The 25125-nt window shown below is 44.3% G+C and overlaps 1 protein-coding gene across 1 annotated transcript in view; it reads right to left on the bottom strand.

Annotated features, from left to right (window-relative positions):
- Positions 1–8930, bottom strand: part of TNC (tenascin C) — a 50406-nt gene extending 41476 nt beyond the window's left edge. Inside the window, exons 1-7 of the mRNA XM_054393305.1 lie at positions 8468–8930; positions 6969–7068; positions 5755–6875; positions 3427–3690; positions 1968–2083; positions 1570–1726; positions 734–1003 (exon numbers count right to left, since the gene is read on the bottom strand). Of these exons, the coding sequence (XP_054249280.1) occupies positions 734–1003; positions 1570–1726; positions 1968–2083; positions 3427–3690; positions 5755–6875; positions 6969–7068; positions 8468–8930 (2491 nt within the window). The remainder of the gene's footprint in view (positions 1–733; positions 1004–1569; positions 1727–1967; positions 2084–3426; positions 3691–5754; positions 6876–6968; positions 7069–8467) is intronic.
- Positions 8931–25125: the final 16195 nt, after the last annotated feature.

Here is a 25125-nt window from a genome sequence, read left to right on the forward strand (position 1 = left end):
CACCTCTAGAATTTAGGTTCAGTAAATATTCATGGCTGAAAGGAATTCTAAGTCTCAAAACAGAAAGTGAGTATCATGCAGAACCTCAATGGGCTCTGACTGTTCACACCTACAGTAAACTCAAACCCTGCTCTGAATGAACAACAACATTTTAGGATGAAAAGGGAGGCAATTCTCTATGTTCCATTTACTCAGCTCCCTTAATGCCTCAAACCTTGATGACATGCTAAAAGACCCACACTTATAAAGCATTCCCAGGATCACTATAGAGCAAAGTGGATTTATAAAAGCATGACAGAAAACATCTGCAGAACTGAAGAAGGAAGAAAAGCAGTTCTCTGCTAACGTGTTATGCCTTTAGACAGGCAGAAATAAGGTCTTAGGTAGAATAGGAACTGTGGGAGGTATTTAGCTCTGCAGACAGACAAATAATCCAAGGGAATTCATTTCCTGAAGCAGAGGGTTTTGGGTGTGATGAGCAAAAGTTGTTAAGACACTTAATAAAATAATTCCCGTTTTCAAAATACATTTTGAAAAGGGGAACGGAGGGGGGGTGGGGGGTGTCTAAATACTTTGTTGAGCCAGGAAGATAAAGCACAGCAAAACATTCTCCACTTTCATGTACCTCTAGAATTGTTCTGATTCTTTCTCTTTCTGATTCCCTCTCAAAGCAATCACTGATGGTGGTTGCTTTACCTTCCCAGAAGTTTGGATTGGTAGCCAAACCTTTTACCTGTGGTAAAGACTTCTTTCATGGGGTCGCTTTCCATGTCTCCTCGACGAGAGATGAGTGTCACTTCATACTCTGTGTGTGGCCTCAGGTTTCCAATAGAATATTGGTTTTCATCTTCAGAGAGGTCAATGGTTGTCCTGTCCCCTGGAATATCTTTGGGACCATAAGTGAGCTCTATGCCTTCAATTTTAGCCAAGGGTTTGGACCATGTGATAAGAGCTGTGGTGTCTGTGACATCTTTTGCCTCGATCTGGCTAGGAGCATCAAGTTCTGTTATCAAAACACAAAAAGGTGGTTTTTAAGGAAATCTTGCCAGAAAAGTCATACACATTTTTGTGCTTTTAATTGCCACTTCTGAGCAAAATTAAAATGAGTGGCTTCTACCAAATGAAGCTTATTTCATTCACTTCTTTTAATCTCCATAGGTGTAGAGGAAAGTGACAAATGGAGTCAGTTCCTCAGGAGGAAATTAATCAAGATTCCTTAACATCAGAAGCTGCCAAAGGAAGGAAAAGCAGCAACACTAAGAGGAGAATCTCTGCACAAGAGAAACTTCATGCAAATATCACCAGAATGATAGACATTTAATTCCTGGTAATGTATACTTTTCCTACCTTCTAGCTAAATATAAAATGCCTTTCCACTTCAAACAGGTAATCTGGAAAGGAATTAATATCTCCTCATATATTCTTCAGCAGCAGCTTCACTACTTCCTTTTTTGCCACTGTGAATTCACAGTACAGAGCTTGGCTTTCCCATTATTTGACAACTCCCTGTGCTACACCAAACCCAGTTGTGTTCTTGGTGGCATCACACCAAACAGAGGTTGTGCTTACTTGTGGTTATCACTTTGGATAGTCCTGGTCCTCTGGTATTGTTTTTCACTATGTGAAGGGATACATTATATTGTTGCCCTGGTGCCAAACCTGGCTGCATGTAAGATGTCTCTGGCCTTTTCAAGCTGCTGGTTATATCTCCATTATCATCTGTTTTCTGCAACACATGGAACAATCAGTTAGTATAAACACAAGAAATCCAGGAGCTTTCACTTATCCCTGGAGTTGTTCAAGGGCAGGTTGGATGAGGCCTTAAGCAACTTGGTCTAGTGGAAGGTGTCCCTGCCCATAGCAGGGTGTTGGAACTGGATGATCTTTAGGGTCCCTTTCAACCCAAACCATTCTATGAATCTATGACTCTCTATGTGGCTTCTACAGAAGAATCACTGCTGCCTTACCATATTACGGAAGACCAGCTCCCAGCCATCAAAAGAAAAGTTTAGAGGATCCCACTCCACCTGGACAGAGGTCTCTCTGACAGATTTGAATTTCAGACCTTCTGGAGCAGGCAGATCTGTGATAGAAAATAAAAGGATATCATCACTTGAGCAACACATTCCCATAAATAATGCACTGGAGTGAGACATCTTTCCACCACCATAAACATCTGCAGTGTAGGTATCTGCTTCTGGGATGTTTAAATCCTCTTCACAGTTACTCTGTCCTTCTAGAGGCATTGCTCTGATGTGTTTTAGATGCTACCTTAGAGTGAAATTAATTTGGCCCTAGAAGTCTCTTTTTTTTCCCTCTTAAAAGAAGCCTAGTGTGGACATTTGAAGCTGGGTGAGATGAATCCTGCCCCAGGTCTCTTTGACAGATGTGAAAGAGCATCTTTTGAGGCTGAGATATTTTGCTATGACTGTGATGTGAACAATACAAAAAGGAGGATGAACAACAGATGAACAAATGGTCAGACAGAAAGTAAGTAGTGGCAAAGCACACTGAGGATGCAAAGCAAATATAACCTCCATTGTAGTCAAAACAGTTTGAGTCCAAGCAATTTCATATTGTTCTTTTATATGCTGCTACAGTGCTTTGTTTTTCAGGAAGGTGCACTTTTAAAATGTACTTTATTGTGGAAATACACTTTATTAGCTTTAAAACGCATCTTATGAAGAAGCCAATGCTCTTAATCTACAAAGACCCATGATATTCTTTGGGAGGAACAGCAGAGAGCAGAAGAGCTATGAACTGTACTTGTAACAGTCATAAACAAACAGCAAATGATAGTGCAGAAGGTTGTCTCTGTCCAGAATAGAAGACAAATTGAAATTAGAAAACAAAAATAACCACCCCCATAAAAAAGGAAAAGAAAAAAGAGAAGAGAAGAGAAGAGAAGAGAAGAGAAGAGAAGAGAAGAGAAGAGAAGAGAAGAGAAGAGAAGAGAAGAGAAGAGAAGAGAAGAGAAGAGAAGAGGAGAAAAGAAAAGAAAAGAAAAGAAAAGAAAAGAAAAGAAAAGAAAAGAAAAGAAAAGAAAAGAAAAGAAAAGAAAAGAAAAGAAAAGAAAAGAAAAGAAAAGAAAAGAAAAGAAAAGAAAAGAAAAGAAAAGAAAAGAAAAGAAAAGAGAAAAAAAAAAGAAAAGAAAAGAAAAAAGAAAAGAAAAGAAAATAATAGATTTCTGCACTGAAAGGCTTCTCAAACATTTGAATGGTCTACCCAGGGCAGTGGTGGAATCGCCATCCCTGAAGGTGTTTAAATGGTGTGTGGATCTGTTGCTTAGGGACATGGTTTAGTGTTCCCCTTGCAGTGCTGGGTCAAAAGTTGGATTGGATGATCTTGAAGGTCTCTTCCAACCAAATATATTCTGTGGTTCTGTGAAATAGGCAAAAGCATGCACACAGGGAATGTTAAACTCACATGTTGCTACTCTGGCACTGACTGGAATACTCTTCTTGTTCTTAAGGATTGCAAAGACACGGATAAAGTATTCAACACCTGGCTCCAGTTCATGAATAGTGGCAGCTGTTTGGTTTCCTGGCACGGTGAATTGCATATCCAAGCCACCACTGCTGGTAGGGACATAGGTGATGAGGTACTCATTGACCAGGTTCTCATGCTTCCATTCCAGATTTACAGTTTTATCTGTTACATTTGTCACAGTCAACTCAGTTGGAGGAGACACTAGGAAGGAGAAAAAGCAAAACAAATTTATAAGAAGTTTTCAAGGCTCAGAAAATAATGACTTACCCAGTTTCATATTTTCCCAGGACCAGTTTACAAGCATCATCTAACCAAGAGGGGCTGGGGAAGCCATGTCACACAAATTATCTGCTTGAAGTAAGGGGCATTCAGAAGATAAAGACTACAGACACTTCCAAAAGTCACAGGCCAGCTGCTACTCTCACAACTTTCACACAACCTATGTCTGACTTTGTTCCAGCTCCTCCTCTCATGGCTCCTGTACAGAACTACTATAGCTGGGTCTCTAGAGATTCAGAGATTTAATTCAACTGCCAGCAACACATGGTTTTATAGCTGGAAGCCCTGGGGTTTGCACAGATTTTTCCAAAGTAAAATAAAACATGATTACTTTTGTAAATACTTCCAATTGACTGCTCCACATTTGCACATGCAAGAGCACAAAATACGCCTTAGGAGCCTTCCAGAAGGAAGAGGTGAAAAAATAGGAAGTTCTTTTCAAGGGTATTCATTGTCTTTTATAATGCTCCCAAGCCCAAAGTATTCTTTGATTGTTCTACAAAGATCTCAGTTCTAAAATTTGTCCCCTGGGACCTACAAAAGGAAACTGCCCCTGTTTGTAGTGTAATGCCTGTCATTATCTAGCTGCCAACATTTTCTATCAACTTCCATAGAGTAGTGGTACTGGAAAACTAAGCATGTGGCTTTGCAGTTAACTTTCCATTCCAGCTGATCCCACAATTTCACTCCAAGCTTTCATCAGATCTAACATAGACACACATATATATATTCATTTATGTGTGGGTGTATATTTAAAATCAGGTTTTACTTCAGTTAGAAAAATCTATTTGGCCAATTGAGAGATAACCAAAGCCACTGCAGTAATCCTGAAAGCTTGCACTGCAGTATTTGCAACATCTGGCAATTCCATCATTGGTTGTCTCATACAGATCACTCAGATGGGACAACATTCTTTGCTGTGTGTGCTTTCCCTCCACTACACCCTCTGCCTCCTTCAGGTCTCCAGCTCAGAGATCTGATAGATTTGATCAGTCTCTTCTCCCTAGGGGGATGAAACACAATGGCCTCAAGTTGTCACAGGAGGTTTAGCTTGGATATTAGAAGAAAATTCTTCACTGAAAGGGTTCTCCAATGCTGGAAGTGGTTCCCCAGGGAGATAGTTGAACCTCAATCCCTGGAGGTGTCGAAAAGAGGCAGAGCTGTGGTGCTGAGGAACATGGTTTGGCACCAGACTTAAATAATGATTGGACTCAATGATCTTGAAGATCTTTTCCAACCAAAACAATTCTATGGTTCTGTGATCTACCTTGAAAGCAAAGTCCTTGAGGTCTGGCAGTGTACATTGTCAGTGCTGTGTGTTTCTTTTTCAGCTCCTACAGCAGTGATAGCTTTGTGAATGCAAACCCCTTTCTTACCCATCCAGTAGGAGAGAGAGAGAGACTCAGAACCTGGCTGTAAGAAATGACTGACAGCCAGGCTCTCTATTCACTCACATTCATTACTTACATCATATCACTTCTGCAAAGACTTATTCTTCAGCTAAAACTTAGCTCATATTCTTTTGACTAATCCTGCTGAATATCTAGTACAAGGACTCTGAAGACATCTTCCTCTTCTCCATATCCAGAACAGTTTCTTTCAGATGCCTTTTTTTTTAGCATCAAGAGGCACTATGACAAACTGAAAGGTCATTGTGACTAATCCCAGCCAGTGCTGGGCCCAGTGACATTGGGGTGGGAGCAAACCTGAAGAAAACAAATGGGTTGCATCACTATCATCAGCCTGCTGGCTTGCTGGCTACCAAAGTCATCAGCAACCACTACACAATACAGGTCTGAAAAGTAAGTGAGGCGAAGGGCTTGCTACTGGTGATTTTACTTCTCCAGCTGAGCTGTTTTGACTACAGCAAAGGAGAGAAGCAACAAAGCCCAGCTATATGGGAAACGTTCACAGACGCTCTGAAGCAGATGGATAGACACAGGGGATTACCCAGGGAGGTGATTCAAAAGGGACACCACAACCTACCATCGGAGCAGTCTTCTCCCATGTAACCTTCCTCACAGACACACCGCCCATCGACGCAGCGCCCTGCGTTGTTGCAGTTGTTGGGGCAGGACCGATCCCGGCAGTCCTCCCCCATGAAGCCGTCCTGGCACACGCAGCGCCCATTGACGCAGCGCCCGCGCTGGTGGCAGTTGTTGGGGCAGGACAGCTCGCCGCAGTCCTCGCCTGTGAAGCCATTGTCACACTCACAGCGTCCCTCCACACAGCGCCCACGGTTGTGGCAATCTTCGGGGCACCGCAGCTCCCCACAGTCCTCCCCTGTGTAGCCCTCATCACACACACACTGCCCATTGACACAGAGCCCACGGTTGTTGCAGTCGTTGGGGCACCGCAGCTCCCCGCAGTCGTCCCCTTTGTACCCCTCATGGCACACGCACTGCCCGTTGAGGCAGCGCCCGCGGTTGCTGCAGTCGTTGGGGCACCGCAGCTCCCCGCAATCCTCCCCGATGAACCCCTCGTGGCACACGCACTGCCCGTTGAGGCAGCGCCCACGGTCGTGACAGTCATTGGGGCACCGCAGCTCCCCACAGTCCTCGCCCAGGTAGCCCTCGTGGCACACGCACTGCCCATTGAGGCAGCGCCCGCGGCTGTGGCAGTCGTTGGGGCACCTCTTCTCGCTGCAGTCGTCCCCCAGGAAGCCCTCGTGGCAGATGCAGAGGCCGTTCTCGCAGCGCCCGTTGCCGTTGCAGTCATTGGGGCAGGTCAGCTCCCCGCAGTCCTCCCCGGTGAAGCCCTCCTCACAGAAGCAGGTCCCGTTGAGGCAGCGCCCGCGGTCGAAGCAGTCGTTGGGGCAGATGAGCTCCCCACAGTCCTCACCGGTGTAGCCCTCGTCGCACACACACTCGCTGTCCACGCAGCGCCCGCGGCCATGGCAGTTGCTGGGGCAGAGGGGCTCGCTGCAGTCCTCGCCGGTGAAGCCCTCGTGGCACAGGCACCGGCCGTTGATGCAGCGCCCGTGCACGCTGCAGCCCTGGGCACAGAGCTCTTGGCTGCAGTCCGTGCCCGTGTAGCCCTCGAAGCACAGGCACACCCCCTCCACGCACTTGCCTTGGTCGTTGCAGTCGGACGGGCAGGCAGCCTGGCCGCAGTCCTCACCGGTGAAGCCTTCGTGGCAGACACACTTACCCTGAACACAGAGGCCCCGATTGAAGCAGCTGTGGGGACAGTCTGGTTCAGAGCAGTTGGGGCCCTTCCAGCCAGGCTCGCAGATGCAGCCGCAGATCTCAATGCTGTAGTTGCCGTGCCCGCTGCAGTAGGGTGCTGTGTCCAGGCGACCTGTACCAATGAGCCACAGACCCCATTAATCCCCTTGGCTCTGCCATGTTTTAAGCCAGCGTTGCACAGAAAAGGATCTACTGGAGAGCTACAAGGATGACTGGGGACCTTGAACACCTCTCCTATGAAGACTGAGAAACCTGGAGCTGTTTAGTCTTGAGAAGGCTAAGAGGAGATCTTATCAGTATCAATGAATACCTGAGGGGTGAATGTCAAGATGAAGGTGCTAGGCTCTTTCCAGTGTCGCCCAGTTATAGGACAAGGAATAACTGGGGTAAGATGGAACACAGGAGGTTCCACCTCAACATGAGGAGAAACTCCTTTACTGTGAGTGTGATGGAGCCCTGGAGCAGGCTGCCACTCTTATGGAGTCTCCTTCTCTGGAGACTTTCAAAACCAGCCTGGATGTGTTCCTATGTGAACTGCCCCAGCTGTTTTGGCAGGGAGGTTGGACTCGATCTCTAGAGGTCCCTTCCAATCCCTATCATTCTGTGATTCTATGATTTCTATCTCCCTGCAGGACAAAATTTCCAGAATCACCAAGGCTTTTAGATGAGATTTATTTCCTCCTCTCTCCAGAGGGATTTAGTATACCAGGAATGCCTTAATTCAAAATAACACCAGAGAAGAGCTCATGCCAACTACTTGGTCAATGAGCATGCTGAATTCCTCTGTCCTCCTCAAAATGCCCCTTCTACTGACAGAGTAACTTTCCTGACTGCTTCATTAGGCATTATTCACCATGAGGCATTATTCATCAGTTCTCCCCAGAACACAAAAAGGCAGGCAGCATGCTGTAACATCTGCTGTGAGACCAGAGACACAGATCACTGCTGAGCAGACCTGTGTTTTCTCTCCTGTGTGACCAATCTCTCACCTCAGTTTAGCAAACAGCCAAGGGGGATCCCTTTTTTCTCCCTTCTCTAACTATCTGTGCTTGTCTATTGCCTTATATCCTGCTGTATTTTTATTGGTCTCTATTAAAGAAAACTGGGAAACGAGAACAGTTACTTTGGCAGCTTACTCAAAGGGACAAAATACAGAGCCAAGAGCTTGGACTGTGTGAGCTTTAATCTTAACTCCAGCACAGATTGTCACCATGCCCAAGTGCCATACATGCTCAATACCACAGCTACAAAGCTTTTCAGGCAGGCTTCTGACCCACAGATTCATAAAGCCTCAAACCTGTGAATGAATGTTCCTTGCAAGCTGGCCAAGTACTGTCCCAGCTTTGATTGCATTTCAAATTTAACAAGTTGACTTCTGCTGGTTCTTGAAGCAGGTTTGAGTATCTATTCTAAGCAAGGAGTATCTATTCTAAACAAGGAGTATCTATTCTAAACAAGGTCTGGAGCCAGCACAAGGATTTCCCCAAGAGCAGCTCCCCAGTCTGCCTTACCTTCCGCTGCCTGGGAATTAGGACAGCATCCAGCCCCGCTGGCACACTGCTCCCGTAGGGAGGATACCAGCCCCTCCAGCTCCTCCAGTCTGCTCAGCAGATCCTTAATGTCTGGGGCAGCTGCACAGCCACAGGCTCGGCGGGGAATGTTAATTCGGTGCGTGAAGACGATCTGGTTCCCCTCATTCACTGTGTGCTCCTCATAATTCTTGAAAGGCTCAATTTCTGCCTTCAGGTCTGCGTCACCGCTCGCTGAGTCCAGGTCCACAGAGCAAAGGGAGCCAACAGGCAACTTAATGTTGTAGACATGGTTAAAAACCACAGGCTGATTGTCCTCTGGCAAGGTCACGTTTAGCCCAGCCTCCCGCTTCTGCCGGATAATTCGCTTGATGAGCCCCCCACTGACATGCTGGTGCAGCAAAGCTAAGATTGCACAGGCCAAAACCTGGGTGGGGAGTCCCATGGTGGAATTCAGTTCCTTTTCAAAGCTGATGGAGACTTAGATATGTTTGGCCTTTGTAGTCTGGAGCAGAAATTGGAGAGCCAGTTCAAACCAAGCGGAATATCCTTTCCTTTCCTGGCACGCTCGTTCCCTAGAAGAAGAAGAAGGAGCAGTGTAAGGGATGAACCAAAGCTACACCATACAACCCAAGGTCTGTCACACTGAAGACATGCTGGCATCCTTAGAGAAGATGGCTGGGGTACAGCTCAGTGTGGGATCTCACTGCACCCAGGCTGCTGAGCTTGCTCTTGTATACAATAGCAGTGCAAGGATCTCAGTGTGCTTGTGATCAAAGACAAAAATCCTGAAGAAAGCTGCTATTATTTCCAATTTAGAGCAAGTACAGGGAAGTATGGAAGGTTACTGCCTGAATTAGAGGACCAGGGCAAAGAAGCCTGCTGAGTCTCATCTCAGCTGGAAACACTATTTTCAGGCAGAAGTAAGCAAAATAAATAAAAGTTCTGTTGTGATTCAACTCATGTTAAAAATCTCTATTCCCTTCTCTTGTTAGGCCACTGCTTGAAGGCTGCTAAAGGGTGGATCACATAAGAAATATGAGATGTTGTCCAAAGGTGTATCAACACCACTAAGCTCATTGCAGCCCTTTCCCAGATGCTTTAAATTACTCCAGTTTCTTGGGAATCTGAACTCTGAGGGCTTGTAGGCCAGCAGTTGAGCTTTACTATACTGACGATTTGTCTACAGCATGAAGATAAATGTAGTTCTCTGGAGAACACTGTAGACTGAAGGTCCCAGTGTCAATGCTTGTATCATAGCTAGCCATATTTTAGTGTAGAAATAGTGAGACACAATGAAGAGGAGACTCCAAAAAGGAGACACTGTGGAAAACAGTGACAAAAATGCATGGGAAAGAAAGAGAAGGAAAAGAAATCCTTTGACCATCTGAGTCCTCCAAGAAAGTGAGAAGGGTTTACATCAATGCAGGTGTAAAAATGTCTTTTTAGCAACCGGTACGTGACATTTCCCACTGTCTGATCTTCCATCAACTATAAAGCAATAGCTTGCTTATGGTTACACCTGGATGGGCTATACAAGTTCTGCCTGAAACTCATTCTTTTCAATTAGCTTCAATACTTCCTCTTCCTCCTCAGTCTGTACCTGTTCCCTTCAAATGATATGAGCCAGGAAAAGTGAAAGACATCTATTAACTCCCATGCAGAATCAACCCTTCAGCATGTAGAGTGGGAAGCAAAAGCAGCTAATGGAGCGACTAAACAAGCACGTCTAATAAATGTCATCTCAGAATTTGTTTTCCTTTCTATTCCCAGAAAAGCTTGGTTAAGTGGTTGGCTCAGTGACTGCACTTTCCCTGGTTGTAAGCTAGTGAAATGCCAGAAATGGAGGAAAGAGCAATTTGTTCTCTGAATACCCTTGTTTCTATGCTGTCAGATGAGAGACTAGCTTCTTCCACCCCTGTGCTTCCCCCAAAGTGCAGAAATCACTTTTCCCCATGCCATCCCAGTTGCTTTTCTGAAAGAATGACAATAACACGTCAGACGTTTTACTGAAGCTGAGCTCACCAAGAGAGAACTTCCCCCCTCTTTATTGGGGAATAAATCAGAAGTAAACAAGCAGCAGTGGAGGCTTTTTTCTTGTCAAGGAGAAGCATTCAGCTTTAAGCCATTTCTAACGCTCAACCCATTTGTTCAAACATGTCTGCAACCCCTCTCTGCACCAGAAGACATCAGAAGGTAGCTAATGAAGAATAACAGAGACAGGTCCAGGTCTCATTTATGACTCAGGCCAATGCCTAAATTGGCTTGCCAGTTCATGAAACATGCTCAGGATATGTTTGAAGTGGGATTTTATTCATGCATTCCCACTTGCAGTCTGCAAATCACTGTCCCTGCAGTGAGATTCCATGTGCTCCATGCTTTTTGCCCTGAGACGAGGTCATACACCTGGTACGTAGTCCTCAAGTAGTTATCTAAGGGACAGGCTGCTTGACAGATACATCACTAATGGGAAGGGGAACAAACTGCAAGCAGCTCTGCATCTAATTATCACTGAATTTTAGTGAAAATTGAGCATCAATTTCTTTATGGCTTTTGTAAATCCCAACCTACAAAAACATGGACCCTGCCCAAACCCAGAACACTGCCTGTAGCATTCTGCTGATGTGAGCTTGCAGAGCCTTTTATGATGGGACAAACTGTGATTTTTTTTTAATATGCTTGGAAAATGAGAAACCTGCTTCTGACAAGAGCCACTGTCACCCTCACTGGTGATGAAAGCCACATGAACACCATTAGTTGTACTGGATACTCACTGCATTAGAGGCAGCCAAACCTCTCAGCCTGCTGATGACACTGGAAGGCTTAATGCATCTCAGCTGACATCCTTTTGAAGTTTATGAGGAAGTATGGTGGTGTAGAAGCATTCCTCAGTGTCTGCTCTGTGACCTCTGTGTTTTGACACCTAGTGTGCTATCTGAGCTAACTCAGATCAGGTGTTTCTCATCTGATCTGTCAAGGACCCAGCAAGATTACCTGAGATGCATCCTTAGTTCTGCGATCTACAAAACCAGACACCTTCATGCAATTATTTATACATTGGACATATTTTTGGCTGGAAGAACAAAGATGACATCCTTCTCTCCAACTCCCATTCCTCAAATGTATCAAAACAACAGCTCAGGCCATGATTGACCACCCAAGAGCAGGCTGTTCTTCAGAGAAATGGAAGCCACAGGTTTCTTTGGCCTATTAAAATAAACCCAGAGACTATGAACTGAGAAGCTAATCATGGTCTCTATATAGTGCTTGAATGAGATTCAGGAAAAGAAATTTTCCTTATCTTGTGCAGAATCATAGAAGTTGGAAAAGACCTCTAAGATCATCAAGTCCAACCGTCAACCTAACACCACCATGTCCAGAAGTGCCATGTCTGTATACTTTTTGAACACCTTGAGGTATGGTGACTCCACTACAACCTTGGACAGCTTGTTCCAATGCCTGACTACTCTTTCAGTAAAGAAATTTATCCTAATATTCAACCTAAACGTCCTCTGATACAACCTGAGGCCATTTCCTCTTGTGCTATTGCTAGCTTCTTGAGGGAAGAGACCAACCTCCACCTTACTCCAGCGTCCTTTCAGGCAGCTGTAGAGAGCAATGAGGTCTCCCCTTAGCCTCCTCTTTTCCAGATTAAACACCCCCAGCTCCCTCAGCTGCTCCTTACCAGCCCTGTTCTCCAGACCCTTCACCAGCTTTGTTGCCCTTCTCCGGACATGCTCCAGCCCCTCAATGTCTCCATCCTATTGTGGCACCCAAAAGTGGACACAGTACTTGAGGGGTTGCCTCACCAGTGCCCAGTACAGGGGCACAATCCCTTCCCTACTCCTGCTGGCCACTCTATTGCTGATGCAGGTTAGGATACTGGTGGCCTTCTTGGCTGGCTGGCTCAAAGACTAACTGTATAAGCACTAACAGTAAAACTGAGTTGTTATCCAAAGAGACAAAAAGAGACCATTTCTAGAAACAACACTCCTTAAAGACCCAGTCATTAGCTAGGACTTAGCCCTACAGAGCTAATGCTCTTAATAATATGTGGTGGCCTTAAGAGGGACTGTCAATAGCACAAAGGAAAGGAATAATTTTCATTTCTACTGCAGCCCTTTCATCTGAGGATCTGAAAGCACATCACAGTCTGGCTGTCAAAGGCTGAAAAAATGTCAGGGTTATTTTTTCCTTGAGACATTCTCCCCCTCCCAGCCCCCTTCTGACATCAGAACATTTTCAGGCCCTTTCCATTTAATTAGAAATTTGTTTCTTAATAGGAAATTTTCAATCAATCTTGAAAAAAACCCCAGGAATCCTAGTTCCCAGGGAATAATATGCCAAGGTAATGTATGAATATTTTCCTTCCCCAAAGCCATATTTGCTGGAAACCAGCAGGTGTGAGAAACTAAATTAACGTTTTGCATAAAGTTCTAGTGTACCCACTCAGTCTCTCTTTCAATTTCAGGAGTGGCAGAGTTGTGAGATGATTTGTGGGTATGAAGAGTGATAAATATGCAAATGAGAACCCTGCGTGATTTTAATCAAAACAGATTGCAGCAATGAAGAAATGGAGGTGTTAAAAAGTATCTCAGCTGTCCTTAAAGCAGGCAGAAGGCTGATTAGAACTGCTCAGACACACTCTACATGTCATGACTTGGAAATTAGATTTGAAAAAGGCAGGGAAAAAAAAAAAGAGAGGTAAAAAAGGAAACAATTCCTCTCTAAACAGCTATTTCCCCCATGACAGTAGGAGGGAATTAAATATTGTCAGCATACATTGGATTCAACATCTTGTTAAAATCTGCCTAAAAGTAGCAATAGGCTGGATCCTGACAGAAAGGAAGGCTCAGTTGGAGAAGAGCCATAGCCCTCTCCAGAAAACACAAGATGGTGCACTTTGAGGTTTGTTCATTGCTAACCCTGAAATAGTTTTCTGTGATCTCTTAACAAATTTCATACTTCAAGAATTTCCTCCAAGGCGTGATCTGACCATCTGGTCCCTCCAGACTGGGGTATCCAGCAGTGCAAGTGTGCAGGCACTGGCACCATGACATCATGGTGCTCTTCTCTCTATCAATTGCCATATAGACAAAAAAAAAAAGCACCTTAGGAATCTGATCTGACCTGGAATACTCCCTGGCTGCAGACACAGGGAACTGGTGCATTCACTACCAAGCATACAAGCAGTGCTATTGTAGAGGAACAATTGTCTGCCACAGTGCATTTTTACAAGGCAGAGCTTCAAAAGGTGCAACCTGTTCACAGCAAAGTGCTCATGGAGCTTTGCCAGGAGCCTGTGATTCTTGAGGCTCCAGGCACCTTCTCAAACACAATTGGATTAAGGCTGAAATGCTCCCAAAGAAAGTGGGGCAAGAAGGCTGCAAATTTTGACGTGTCAGGCCAAAACACGAAGACTTCTGACTTCATCATCTTTCACTGCTCTTTCCATACATTCATAGCTACCAAAAATAATTTTCTTTCCATTCTCAGTTCCAACAGTAAGCAGGGAGACTTGATGTAGGTCAGTATTTGTCAGCCTGCCTGGCATTTTGTGATCTGCTCTGTCCCTCCTGAAGCGGAGGTAGCCCAGACGGTGGAGCCTCTCTGCTCCAGGAGTAGGGCTGGCAGCAGGGCTTCTTCCTCTTCCTTTTCCCTAAGCCTGGAGCAGAGCAGGGCTGGTGTCTGCAGTTTGGGTCACAGGGTCCCAGAAGAGGAGGAGGTGGTAGGGGATTATGTTTTGTGCTAGAGGATCAAGGAGCCTGTTTAAGTGCTCCAAGACACATTTTGCTGGAGATTTCCCCTTCCCTGACTATAGTTGAAGCTGAAGATTACCACTCAAAGTCTCACCTCTCTGTCTGTGTCTCAGGTGGATCAGGGACAAATTGTGTGAGTCCATGTGGAGGTGTTCAAGGCCAGATTGGACAAGGCCTTGAGCAACCTGGTCTAGTGGAAGGTGTCCCTGCTCATGGCAGGGGGGTTAGAACTATAAGATCTTCAATGTCCCTTCCAACCTAACCCATTCTATGAATCTATGAGTCTATTTTTAGGGCTTGGGCAATGCCAATGGAATTACTAATAGAGCACATCTGAGATTATCAGAAATCAACAAAATAGTAGAGCCTGGTGATCACTGTGGTCAGATTTATGCCTCAGACTGTTCCAAAGACCAGCAATTAAAACAACCAGAGAGGTATTTTTGCTCCATCCAGCCCCTGAGGTCCTGCAGTAAACAACACTCAGCTGAGCCTGAACTCTTCACTCTAGTTAATTTTTCATCTTTGTTTTTGGCTCCTAGATGACGTTTCTTCTTTGGAGAAACTGTAGAGTTTCTGGTTCACAGTTGCTACTGTAGATCATCTTTAAATAAATAAAACCATTTGGATTCATTCTGCCCATTCTACCTTGGCTGTAAAGCAACATATAGAAAGGACTTTACCAAGGCTGTTTTGGAAGGAATTTTAATCAATTGCTTTGTGTACAGTTTAGAATTTAGCAAAAGCTCATATTTCAAAGCCATCAGCATGACAGTGCCACAAAAGGGGGAGGAAAAATAACCCACTGAAGCCAACATCCATAAAAATGTGAGCGCACTATGGTAAATTCTGAATGATAAGCATAAAAGGAGCCCCAGGAGAGACTAAACCTTCTGTCATACAGTGACTATTTTGAGTTAAATTAGCATGATTATTCCATTAGAAATTACTTTGTTTTAAAAGTTTTGTACTCCTAGCCATGGAAAATCTCTCTTGGTCTATCCTTGCTCAGGATCTCAGGGAGAGAACAGAGCTCTCCAAACTAAACAAAGAGCTTGGCTGGTTTACAAAGCAGGACAAAAGTTCAGAGATCAGAGGTGGTCTATCTTCCACTATCAGCAACACCTTTGATCAATAAAGTATTTAATGTAATGAGCAAATCTGATGAATGAAATGAGAAATTAAATCAGCTGGCAGAGATACAGCTGAGAGATGATGAGTGCTGAAAACATGCAGTAATTAAACAGAAGTGAAAAACAGATTACGTGATGAGGTGCCTGCAATAACAGGATATTGAATTCAACAACCAAGAAGTGCCTTCCAGTTCCATAGTCCTGAAGAATTTTTGATTTATGCTTAGGAATTGCCTGGCTGATGATGAGAAAAGCAAAGAAATTCTGCTGAACACACTACTGCTGCTATTGCTATTCCATCAAGAGCAAAGGAGTGAGACCTCAGAGGAGAGTCAGGCATGTGAAGACAGCACTGTGCTGGGACTTGTGAGATCTGAAATCATTCCTAATTTCTGGCATGAATTTAGGGAAGTCAATTATCATCCAGATTTCTAATAAGTCTCTGGGAGATTTGCACTCTAAACTAAGTGCAAATAAAAAGAATTAAGTAATGTAGTTTAGTTATGTTTCCAATTGTTCCTCTAGAGGACACGAGTCCCAGCAGAGTTGTGTCTTCCCTTTTGCCAGCAGCTTTTGGGACATTCTTGTCCCCTCCTACACTGGTGAGGCCACATCTGCAGTACTGTGTTCACTTTTGGGCCCCTCACTCCAAGAAGGGCATTGAGTTGCTGGAGCATGTCCAAAGATGGTCAACTAAGCTGATGAAGAGTTTTCAATAAAGTTCTTATGAGGAACAGCTGAAGCAGCTGGGGTGTTCAGTCTTCAGAAGAGGAAGCTGAAGGGAGATCTCATCACCCTCTACAATTACTTCAAAGGAGGTTGGACTGAGGTGGGGCTTAGCCTCTTGTCACATGCAACAAGTGACAGAACAAGAAGAAACTGCCTCAAATTGTGCCAAGAGGGGTTCAGGTTGGATATTAGGGAAAAAACAAAATCACAGAAAGGGTTTTGGGCACTGGAAAAGGCTGCCCAGGGAGGTGGTGGAGTCACCATCCCTGGAGGTATTTAAAGGACTAACGGATGTGGTGCTGAGGGACACGGGTTAGTGGCAGTGCCTCAGCAGCAGTGGTGGGATTGTGAGCTCTTGGTGAGCAGGTGAGGGATTGCTACCTCTGAACACTGCCTCCTGCAGCTAACTGCAAAGCTGTATGTTTGGGCTGTTGTGCTGAAAAGCAGCCTGCTGTCCCTTAAAGAAACCTAAAGGCACAGCATGTCTTGTAATGTGATGCTCTCCTAATGGCTTGAACCCTCCCCACGAGTTAGATAATGGTTGGACTTGATGATCTTAGAATCTTAGAATAGTTCCAGTTGGAAGAGACCTTTAAGATGATCAAATCCAACCTTCAGCCTAACACCACCGTGGCCATTAAACCATATCCTGAAGTGCCATATCCACATGTTTCTTGTACATCTCCAGGGACAGTGCTGCACCACCTCTCTGGGTAACCTGCTCTGATACCTGAAAATCTTAAAAGGTCTTCTCCAAGCAATACAATTCCATAATATGTGATAGGATGAGAGGGAATGGATTGAAGCTTGAGGAGGGGAGATTTAGACTGGAGATTAGGAAGAAATTCTTTCCAGTGAGGGTGGTGAAGCACTGGAACAGGTTGCCTAGAGAGGCTGGGGATGTCCTTTCCCTCAAGGTGTTCAAGGCCAGACTGCACAGGGCCTTGAGCAACCTGGTCTAGTGGAAGGTGTCCTTGCCCATAGCAGGGGGTTGGAACTAGATGATCTTTAAAGTTCCTTCCAATCCAAACCATTGTATGAATCTATGATTCTATGGTTAATCAAAATAACCATGAATATCCACTGGAAATCCTCAAGAACAAATCCTCTGCAACATCTGTCAACAGATGCAGAATTTACAGGATCAGACCCTAAGGAAATGGCATCTGCTGAATCCTAGAATATCTCAGTTTCTCTTGGCTATATTTTAGATGAGAAGCATCCAACATGGCATTATGTAATAGTTATATATAGCCAACCAGACTGAGGAAGAGGGAGCCAAACCTCTTAATAACTAATTTTTGGTACCACCAGAATGAATAAAAGTCTCCGAGTTCAAAATGCATGAAGATAATTGCCAAGTGGCTTCGATGTGTAATGCAGAATTCATCAGACCATGCTCAGAACGTGGTGTTTAATGTCTCATGTAATATACTGTTAAATGTGCATAATTAGAAACAAATAAAGGCTACATCTCAGCCTGAGTTATAGACATGTTGCCTTACAGCACACTTATGGGCTCTTGACTACACAGAATGTGGCTTACACCAAATATGCCTCCAGGTTGTGACTTGGCAGGATCTTGCATTTTTTGTTAATTTCACTCCAATAACTGCAGAAGCCTTTCCTGCCTGTTCTTGGACTGGTCTTTGTGGCTGCTATGCCTTTTCCAGGCAAAGCATGCCAGGCTGGGAGACTGCACTGTTCTCCATATCCCACTGCTCATTCACAGGGCAATGCAAGCTACGTCTTTACACCCAGACTGAGGTTTCAAAGCACCTGGCTTGAAAACCACATGCTTCCTGAGAAGTGTCTACCAAAAAAAAAAAAAAAAAAAAAAAAAAAAAGCAGCTATTCTAAGGATATGGATGTTACCCACTGTTAGGTGATAGAGACCCTGAGTGGACTCACCTCTCACATACTAGGGAGGGATGCGTGGCACCTTCTGGCAACGTGCTACTTTTGGGAGCTCTGCATGTGACCCCACAGACATTCCCAGAGCGAGCTCCTGGCTGCCAAGGCTCTGAGCACCCAACAAAACCAAGACAGACAATGGGAGCTGCAAGTGAAAACCAGACGTGCTCCATGACTGCAAACCTCTGCCAGAACTTGCTGGTTCCAGGAGGGCAATGGCCCAACGGCAGGGTCCAGCCAGCAGCTTTGGAGTGCAGGACAGGCTATTTGTGACCAGGAAAATCTGCCTCGTGTCCTGAATTTCCATCCCTGTTTAATCCCAGTGACAGAGAAAGGCACTGGCAGAGCATTTGCCCTGCTGAACAGAGGTGAATAAAGCCCTGTGCCGCACAGGGAGCCCAAGGTTTATTTTGGGTGTGTGTTGGAGTCTGAATTCATGTGATGGAGTAATCCTGGCAATGAGGTCATGGGCTCCTCTGAAGGGGCTTCTTTGTACCCTGGGTTAGTTAGCAACGCTCTTTCTGTTATCAAGCATCTGATTAAACTCACAAAAGCAGGGTCTTTAAAAAACAGTCTCAAGCAGAATTGAGAAGTGAACAAATACATTGGGGGTTTTGGTGGGGTTTTTTTTCCCTTTTCATTTTATCCGACAGGAAAAGGAGAGAGGACTAAGATGGGAAAGGGGCACAAGAAAAGGAGTCATTGTTCTCAGATGGCAGGACAAAGGTCTTAATCGATTTTCAAGTTTTCTACAGAGCCCAGCCCCATGGCAGATACCAGTTACACACATCCATGTGGCAGATTTCACCTTGAAGGATCACAGTGCACCACCCAAACAGCACAAACCTTTTAGAAGCCATCCTGTGCCCCTAACTGCCAGAGTGCCGTAGCACTGAAACCACAGAATTGTCAGGCTTGGAAGGGACCTCAAAGATCATTCACTTCCAAGCCCCCTGCCATGGGCAGGGACACCTCACGCTACAGCAGGTTGCTCACAGCCACCTCCAGCCTGGCTGCAAAAACCTCCAGGGATGAGGCTTCCACCACCTCCCTGGGCAACCTGTGCCAGTGTCTCACCACCCTCATGGTGAAGAACTTTTTCCTAACATCCAATCTGAATCTACCCATTTCTAGTTTTGTTCCATCCCCCCCCAGTCCTATCACTCCCTGACACCCTAAAAAGTCCCTCAGCAGCTTTCTTGTAGCCCCCTTCAGATACTAGAAGGCCACAATAAGATCTCCTCGGAGCACTCTCTTCTGCAGACCGCACAACCCCAACTCTCAGTCTATCTCCAAATCCTTCACCAAAGCACTGTGATTTGGTTCCATTATGGGAGGGGGGGGGAGCTAAACCAAAATGTGCCCCAATTTTTTGCTTGAATTGAAGAAAGACTGGGCCCTTTGGATGAGAATATTTTTTGCCCTGCAGATCAGGCAAAGTTTGTAATGCTTTGGAGTAACCCTTAACATGTGGCAGGAATAGCAGCTCTGCTCTGACAGCTGGGCAAGAGCAAGTTGCAACTAAATCATTACTAATTTCCCTGGCAGGATACTTATAAATGGTAAGATATCTGTTATATAAACAAGCTTATATTTATATTATATATATATATATATATATAAAATATACACTTATAAGCATTTATAAGCTTACATATATATAAATGCTTATAAATGTTTATATAAATGCTTATAAATGTTTATATAAAAAAAAGCTTGCAAATGCGTATAAATGTTTATAAATTGTAAGATATCTGCTGTTAAATATCTGTGCTTATTAGAATAACATTATTTTAGATCAGTTATTTGGTGACATCAATAATCCCCTATAACAGAGAGAAAAAAAATGAACTCGTTTCCTCTCAGTGTGGATTATTTCATCCAGTATTTCCCCATCTTCCTCCACTGGATGTCTGAGCAACCAAACAGGCATATAAAGTTGGCTTTATATAAAGAGCACCATAAGGGAACTGTGACCAAGTGGTGACAAAGTATCAGGTACAACTGGTTGGAAGTTTCTCACAACACATATTTTTTGCCACTGAAAGATGCCATTTTTTCATTCGATTCTGAAAAGTCAGCAAGAGGAAAACTAAAATGCAGCCAGAAGCATTTTAGGAGTTGCCTTTTTTTTTTTTTTCACCTAATTCCATCCTACCCTGAAAAACCTTTCTGAGGAAATCTTCTTTGAAAGCAGTAATTTTACTGCCACAGCTTGTTTTGAACAAAATGGCCTTTTGAAAGAGTAAGCAGCTCAGTTCAGCCTCTGCTTTCCAGTAAAACACAGAGCAGCCTGGACTTCAATTGCTAACTGAAAAGTGTTAGAGAAGGGAAACTGCAGTGGTCATCTCTCCTTCATCTCAGGAAAAGAGGGAAAAAAGAATTAACAACAGAGGGCTACAAGGGTGATTAAGGGACTGGAGAGCACTGCCTTATGAGGAAAGGCTGAGAGACCTGGGGCTGGTTAGTCAGGAGAGGAGAAGACTGAGAAGGGATCTAATAAATGTATATAAACATCTTAGGGCTGGGGGTCAGGAAGGAAGGGACAGCCTCTTCTCACACCCTGTGATAGGACAAGGGGCAATGGATGTAAACTACAGGAATTTCCACCTCAACATGAAGAAGAACTTTTCTTTTTACTGGAACAGGCTCCCCAGAGCTGTTGTGGAGCCTCCTTCTCCGGAGACTTTCAAGCCCTGTCTGGATTTGTTCCTGTGCGACCTGTGCTGGGTTCTATGGTCCTGCTCTGGCAGTAGGGTTGGGCTTGATCTCCAGAGGTCCCTTCCAATCCCTAACATCCTGTGATCCTGTGACTTCTAAAGGTGCAGAGACGTGCCCACAGGGAAGGAAAACATGCCAGTGCTTTTAAAAACACCATTAGATATCAAACTAAATTTTCAGGTAATAAAACCCTCCCAAAATAGTGGTGCAAGAGCCAAAGTGCTTTTTAGTGATGACTCTTTCTTACCACCTTTGAGGGCACTGATTCTTCTGTTTGCAGAGCAAGTTCTGCTTATTATACAGAAAAGTATAGTAACTATGAATAAATAACACTCCCCACACAGCATGTTTGTCTGGAAACCATCTTGGCTCAAAATGTGAAACAAACAGCTTGAAAGCCTGTGAGAAGAGGAGAAAGAAAAGACGAGGAGGGGGTGGGGAGGGACAGCAAAGGAGACAGAGACTAAGATTTCTCAGTTGTGTTATTTACTTGCGCTGCTCTGGTGCATGACATAACTCCACTCTTTTCCTACAAAATATGTCAGACCAGCTGGTGAATCTGACCTGTGGGACTCCAGGGATTCACAGCAGCTAAAAATATGTCTCTGTAATACTTTTTTTTTTGAAAATACAGCTTTTGTTTGAGGCAAAATAAGATCAGTTTAAAAGGGTGTTGGTGAATGAGTTCAAGGGAATAAAGCAGGAATAATGCAGCAGGTTGACTGAAGAAATGTCTCACATGGTTTACCTTGCAAGTTCTTCCTGTGTTGGAGATACAAAGCCCAGGAAATTCAAATGCTGCCTCTATAAAATGCAATAAACCTAATTTCACAAGTTTTACCTAATTTTACAAATTAGGTTCATTCCCTTTATGATGTGAAGAGGTGAAACTCTGACTGCTGAGCTGAAGAATACAAGCAAATGTTCATTTTTGAAAAGCCATATTTCAGCTGACACAACAATGGCTTGTACATTGGTGTGAGTTGGGTCCTGCTACTCAGGCAGCATAAGAAAAGGAGCAAGTATCTTCTGGATTTGTCCTGCAGGGACATGTGGAAGAAGATGGCAGGAAAAAGGAGCATGAAGCTCATTTCTGCTCTGCTGCAGAGCCTTGGCTTGTGGTGCTGGGGGGATGGATCTTTCCAAGGAGTAGAGACTCTCCTTCATGAAAACTAGAAATGTAGACTGCCAGAGGGACTTACTAGGAAGCCTGCTGCTGACTGATGGGAAAGTAAACATGGAAATAGAGTTTGAGATGAACAGGGCAGCCAAAGTGTGTGCACCTGGGAGTTATAGTTCAATGGAATGGTGAGGCACAGATTCTTACCTTGCAATATCATTGCAAAGTGAGAAATGAGCAAGCCTTCCACTGAATGCATTCTCCAAGCTACATCTCAAGTGTAGCTGCTTGAGACAAAAGCTTCCCAACCAAGAGTCTGCCATCTCTGAGTCCTCTGAACCATAACAAGAGAAACAAAGCTAAGTGGAGCTGGCTTCTTAGGGCTGGGCATGAGGAGTTCCCACAGAGCCATGAGCTCTCAGCACAGAAAGTGCTCACAACCTTGGGATTAATAGTGTGGTCTTGTGGTTAGAATTGAGGACTGAAACTCAAGGCATCCTGCACTGAAATTGTTTTATAAACCACCTTGTGTGTCTCAGTTTATCCACTGATAAAACCTCACAGGGGGAATGTGTGTCTCAGTGAATTAAGTATTCCAAGGACTTCACAGGAAAGGTTCTGTCAAATCCTCATTTCCATAATTAAACATCTTCCTGAAGAGTGCTACAAAACTGCCAGAAAATACATAAGTAAAAAGGAAAGAATGGGAGTGTTATCCTCTGCAATGTGAGGGAGGAAAAGAATCCCAGACAGGGAAGTGTATTTTGCCCTGAAGAAGAAATTCTGACCAGAGCTGTGAAGCAAATATGCAGATAGAGATGTGGCCATTTGAAATTCTAGGGTAACAATAGAAAAAAGGCATTCTGAAGCCCAAACATGGGATGTGCCAAGCCAGTTACCAGAATAAGAAAATGAATCCATGGAAATAAATTATAAGGTGAACAAAATCCACAGAGAAGGACACCAGGGAATTTGAGAAGACTCTGCAGCTGACAGAATACATAGATCCAGCTAATTATCTTCTACCTGCAGAATGGCCTTTCATCTACAGCAGTCTCCAGATGATTTAGGCAATCAGAGGAAACACCCATGTACACACAAATCTGCCCCCAGGATGAGCTGTATCCACTACTGTGTGGCAACCTCTTCTGCTGTTGCACAGCTGAAGTTACTCATGCCTCCAGACAGGAAGCACAGAAGAATACTACAACCAGCTCAAACCACAGGAGGAGTTTTATACAAGGCACAAGAAACTACTTATTTTGTAGGGCAGCTGATTCAAATGTGTTGCACACAAACTGAAAAAGAGAAACAGACTTAGAAGAGGTAACTATGGGAGAACTAGCACCAAGTCCATGTGGTCTAAGCTCCCAGTGACTGAGATGAGGCAGAAGTTAACAGGGAATTCAGTCTGTCCTTGGAACTTTTCCTTTTTGTTATGGGCTCCAGCACTTGAACATCAATTTCTGGAAATGGGAACTCAGAAATGAGGAACAAAACAAGCAGGTCAGTGGGGTGCTTTTGAGCTGCATTCAGGCTCATGGCAGGGTGCACAGCCAGCAGCCAAGTAGAGCAATTTGCTACAAACTAGAGAAAAAAAAAAAAAAAAGAACAGACAAGATTATGAATCTGCTAAATATTTTTTTTTTCTCCCATCTGCAAAGCAATCTCTGTTTTTATTGTAGCTTTCAGCACTGGAAGAAAAAAATCTTTAGTAAATACCGTCCAGACAAAAGCTGGATTAGAAACAGAAGGACACATCAGTGATGTGAACTGCAACAAAGACAATGGGTTCAGAAAAAAAACTATCACTGTTCTAAAAACAGAAGCAGAATTATAGAAATGGGACATCTCAGAAGCACTCCATGGAAAGCAGAAGGGATGTGTTTGCATCTTCCTTTTGCTTAGTTTCCCAATGAAACTGCATTTGCAGCACAGAAATAAGTTTTACCCATTGGTCTCTGAAGAGACACGTAAAACTCTGGGCTGCTAAATGTGGAACAGAAGCAGGTCCACAGCAGAGCTGTCACAGGCACTGAAGCCTAGAGCAGTGCCTTTTCCAACAGAAAAAAAAATTCCTTTCACAGCCAAAACAACTTCTGTGCATAACCTGACAGCAGAAATCACTCTTGCCTCCTAAGGACTCTCTGTACCTTTTAATAACCCTTTCCTAATAGCAAAAGCATTCGCTCAGTCTTTTGGTTTTTCCCTCCTCATAGCAAAGACGCAGGGCTGGAAAAGATCTATGGGTTTCTAAACTTGTCTTTGGAAAGTTTCTTTGCCAAGTTACACTTTGTCAGGAGCTCATTATTTTCTGGGTAGACACTAGAGACTTCGCTTTGAATGATTTTGAGGGCTTTGCTGATGCAGTCTCAAGCTATGAGGTTTGTGTGCTTTTTCACATGAATCACAGCAACTCACGTTCACTCCACACACAAAGCTCTGCTTCATTTCCAGACCCTTCTCCACAGTGTTGCCTTCCAAAACCACCTATAGGTTTTCCAGAGCCCATTTCACTAAGTTCTAGATGGTTTTGTGGTGAGACGAGAAAAGCAAAAATTCAGGACTGCTGAATTTTCTTCCCACTCCTTTCAGTCTAAGCAAGAGTTTGAGAACAAAGCAGCAGCCAGTTCGGGAGACAGAAGCTTGGACAGTCTCCTTTGTCTTGAAAATTCACAACTGAGATCTCAAGAATCAGTTATACAACAGATGGTGAGAGGTAGGAAATGGATCACCAAAACCCTCAATAAATATAATACGAATGGGTGAATAAATAGGTGATCTGCTATAAAACACTGATGCCAGATGAATCACAGTCTCACAGTATATCAGAGGTTGGAAGGGACCTCAAGACATCATCAGGTCCAACCCCCCTGCCAAAGCAGGATCATCTAGGATAGTCTGCACAGGAATGCATCCAGGTGGGGTTTGAAAGTCTCCAGAGAAGGAGACTCCACAACCCCCCTGGGCAGCCTGTTCCAGGGCTCTGTCACCCTCACTGGAAAGAAGTTTCTCCTCATGTTGAGGTGAAATCTTCTCTGTTCAAGTTTGAACTCATTGTTCCTTGTCCTATCACTGTGTACCACTGAAAAGAGCCTGGCCCCCTCCACTTGACACCCACCCCTCAGCTACTGATAGACATTGATCAGATCCGCTCTCAGTTTTCTCTTCTCAGGACTAAACAGCCCCAGGGATCTCAGTCTCTTTTCATAGAGGAGATGCTCAAGTCCCCTAAGCATCCTGTGGTTCTCCATTGGATTCTCT

This window comes from Indicator indicator, chromosome 28, assembly GCF_027791375.1.
Source record: "Indicator indicator isolate 239-I01 chromosome 28, UM_Iind_1.1, whole genome shotgun sequence".
Classification (NCBI taxonomy): Eukaryota; Metazoa; Chordata; class Aves; order Piciformes; family Indicatoridae; genus Indicator; species Indicator indicator.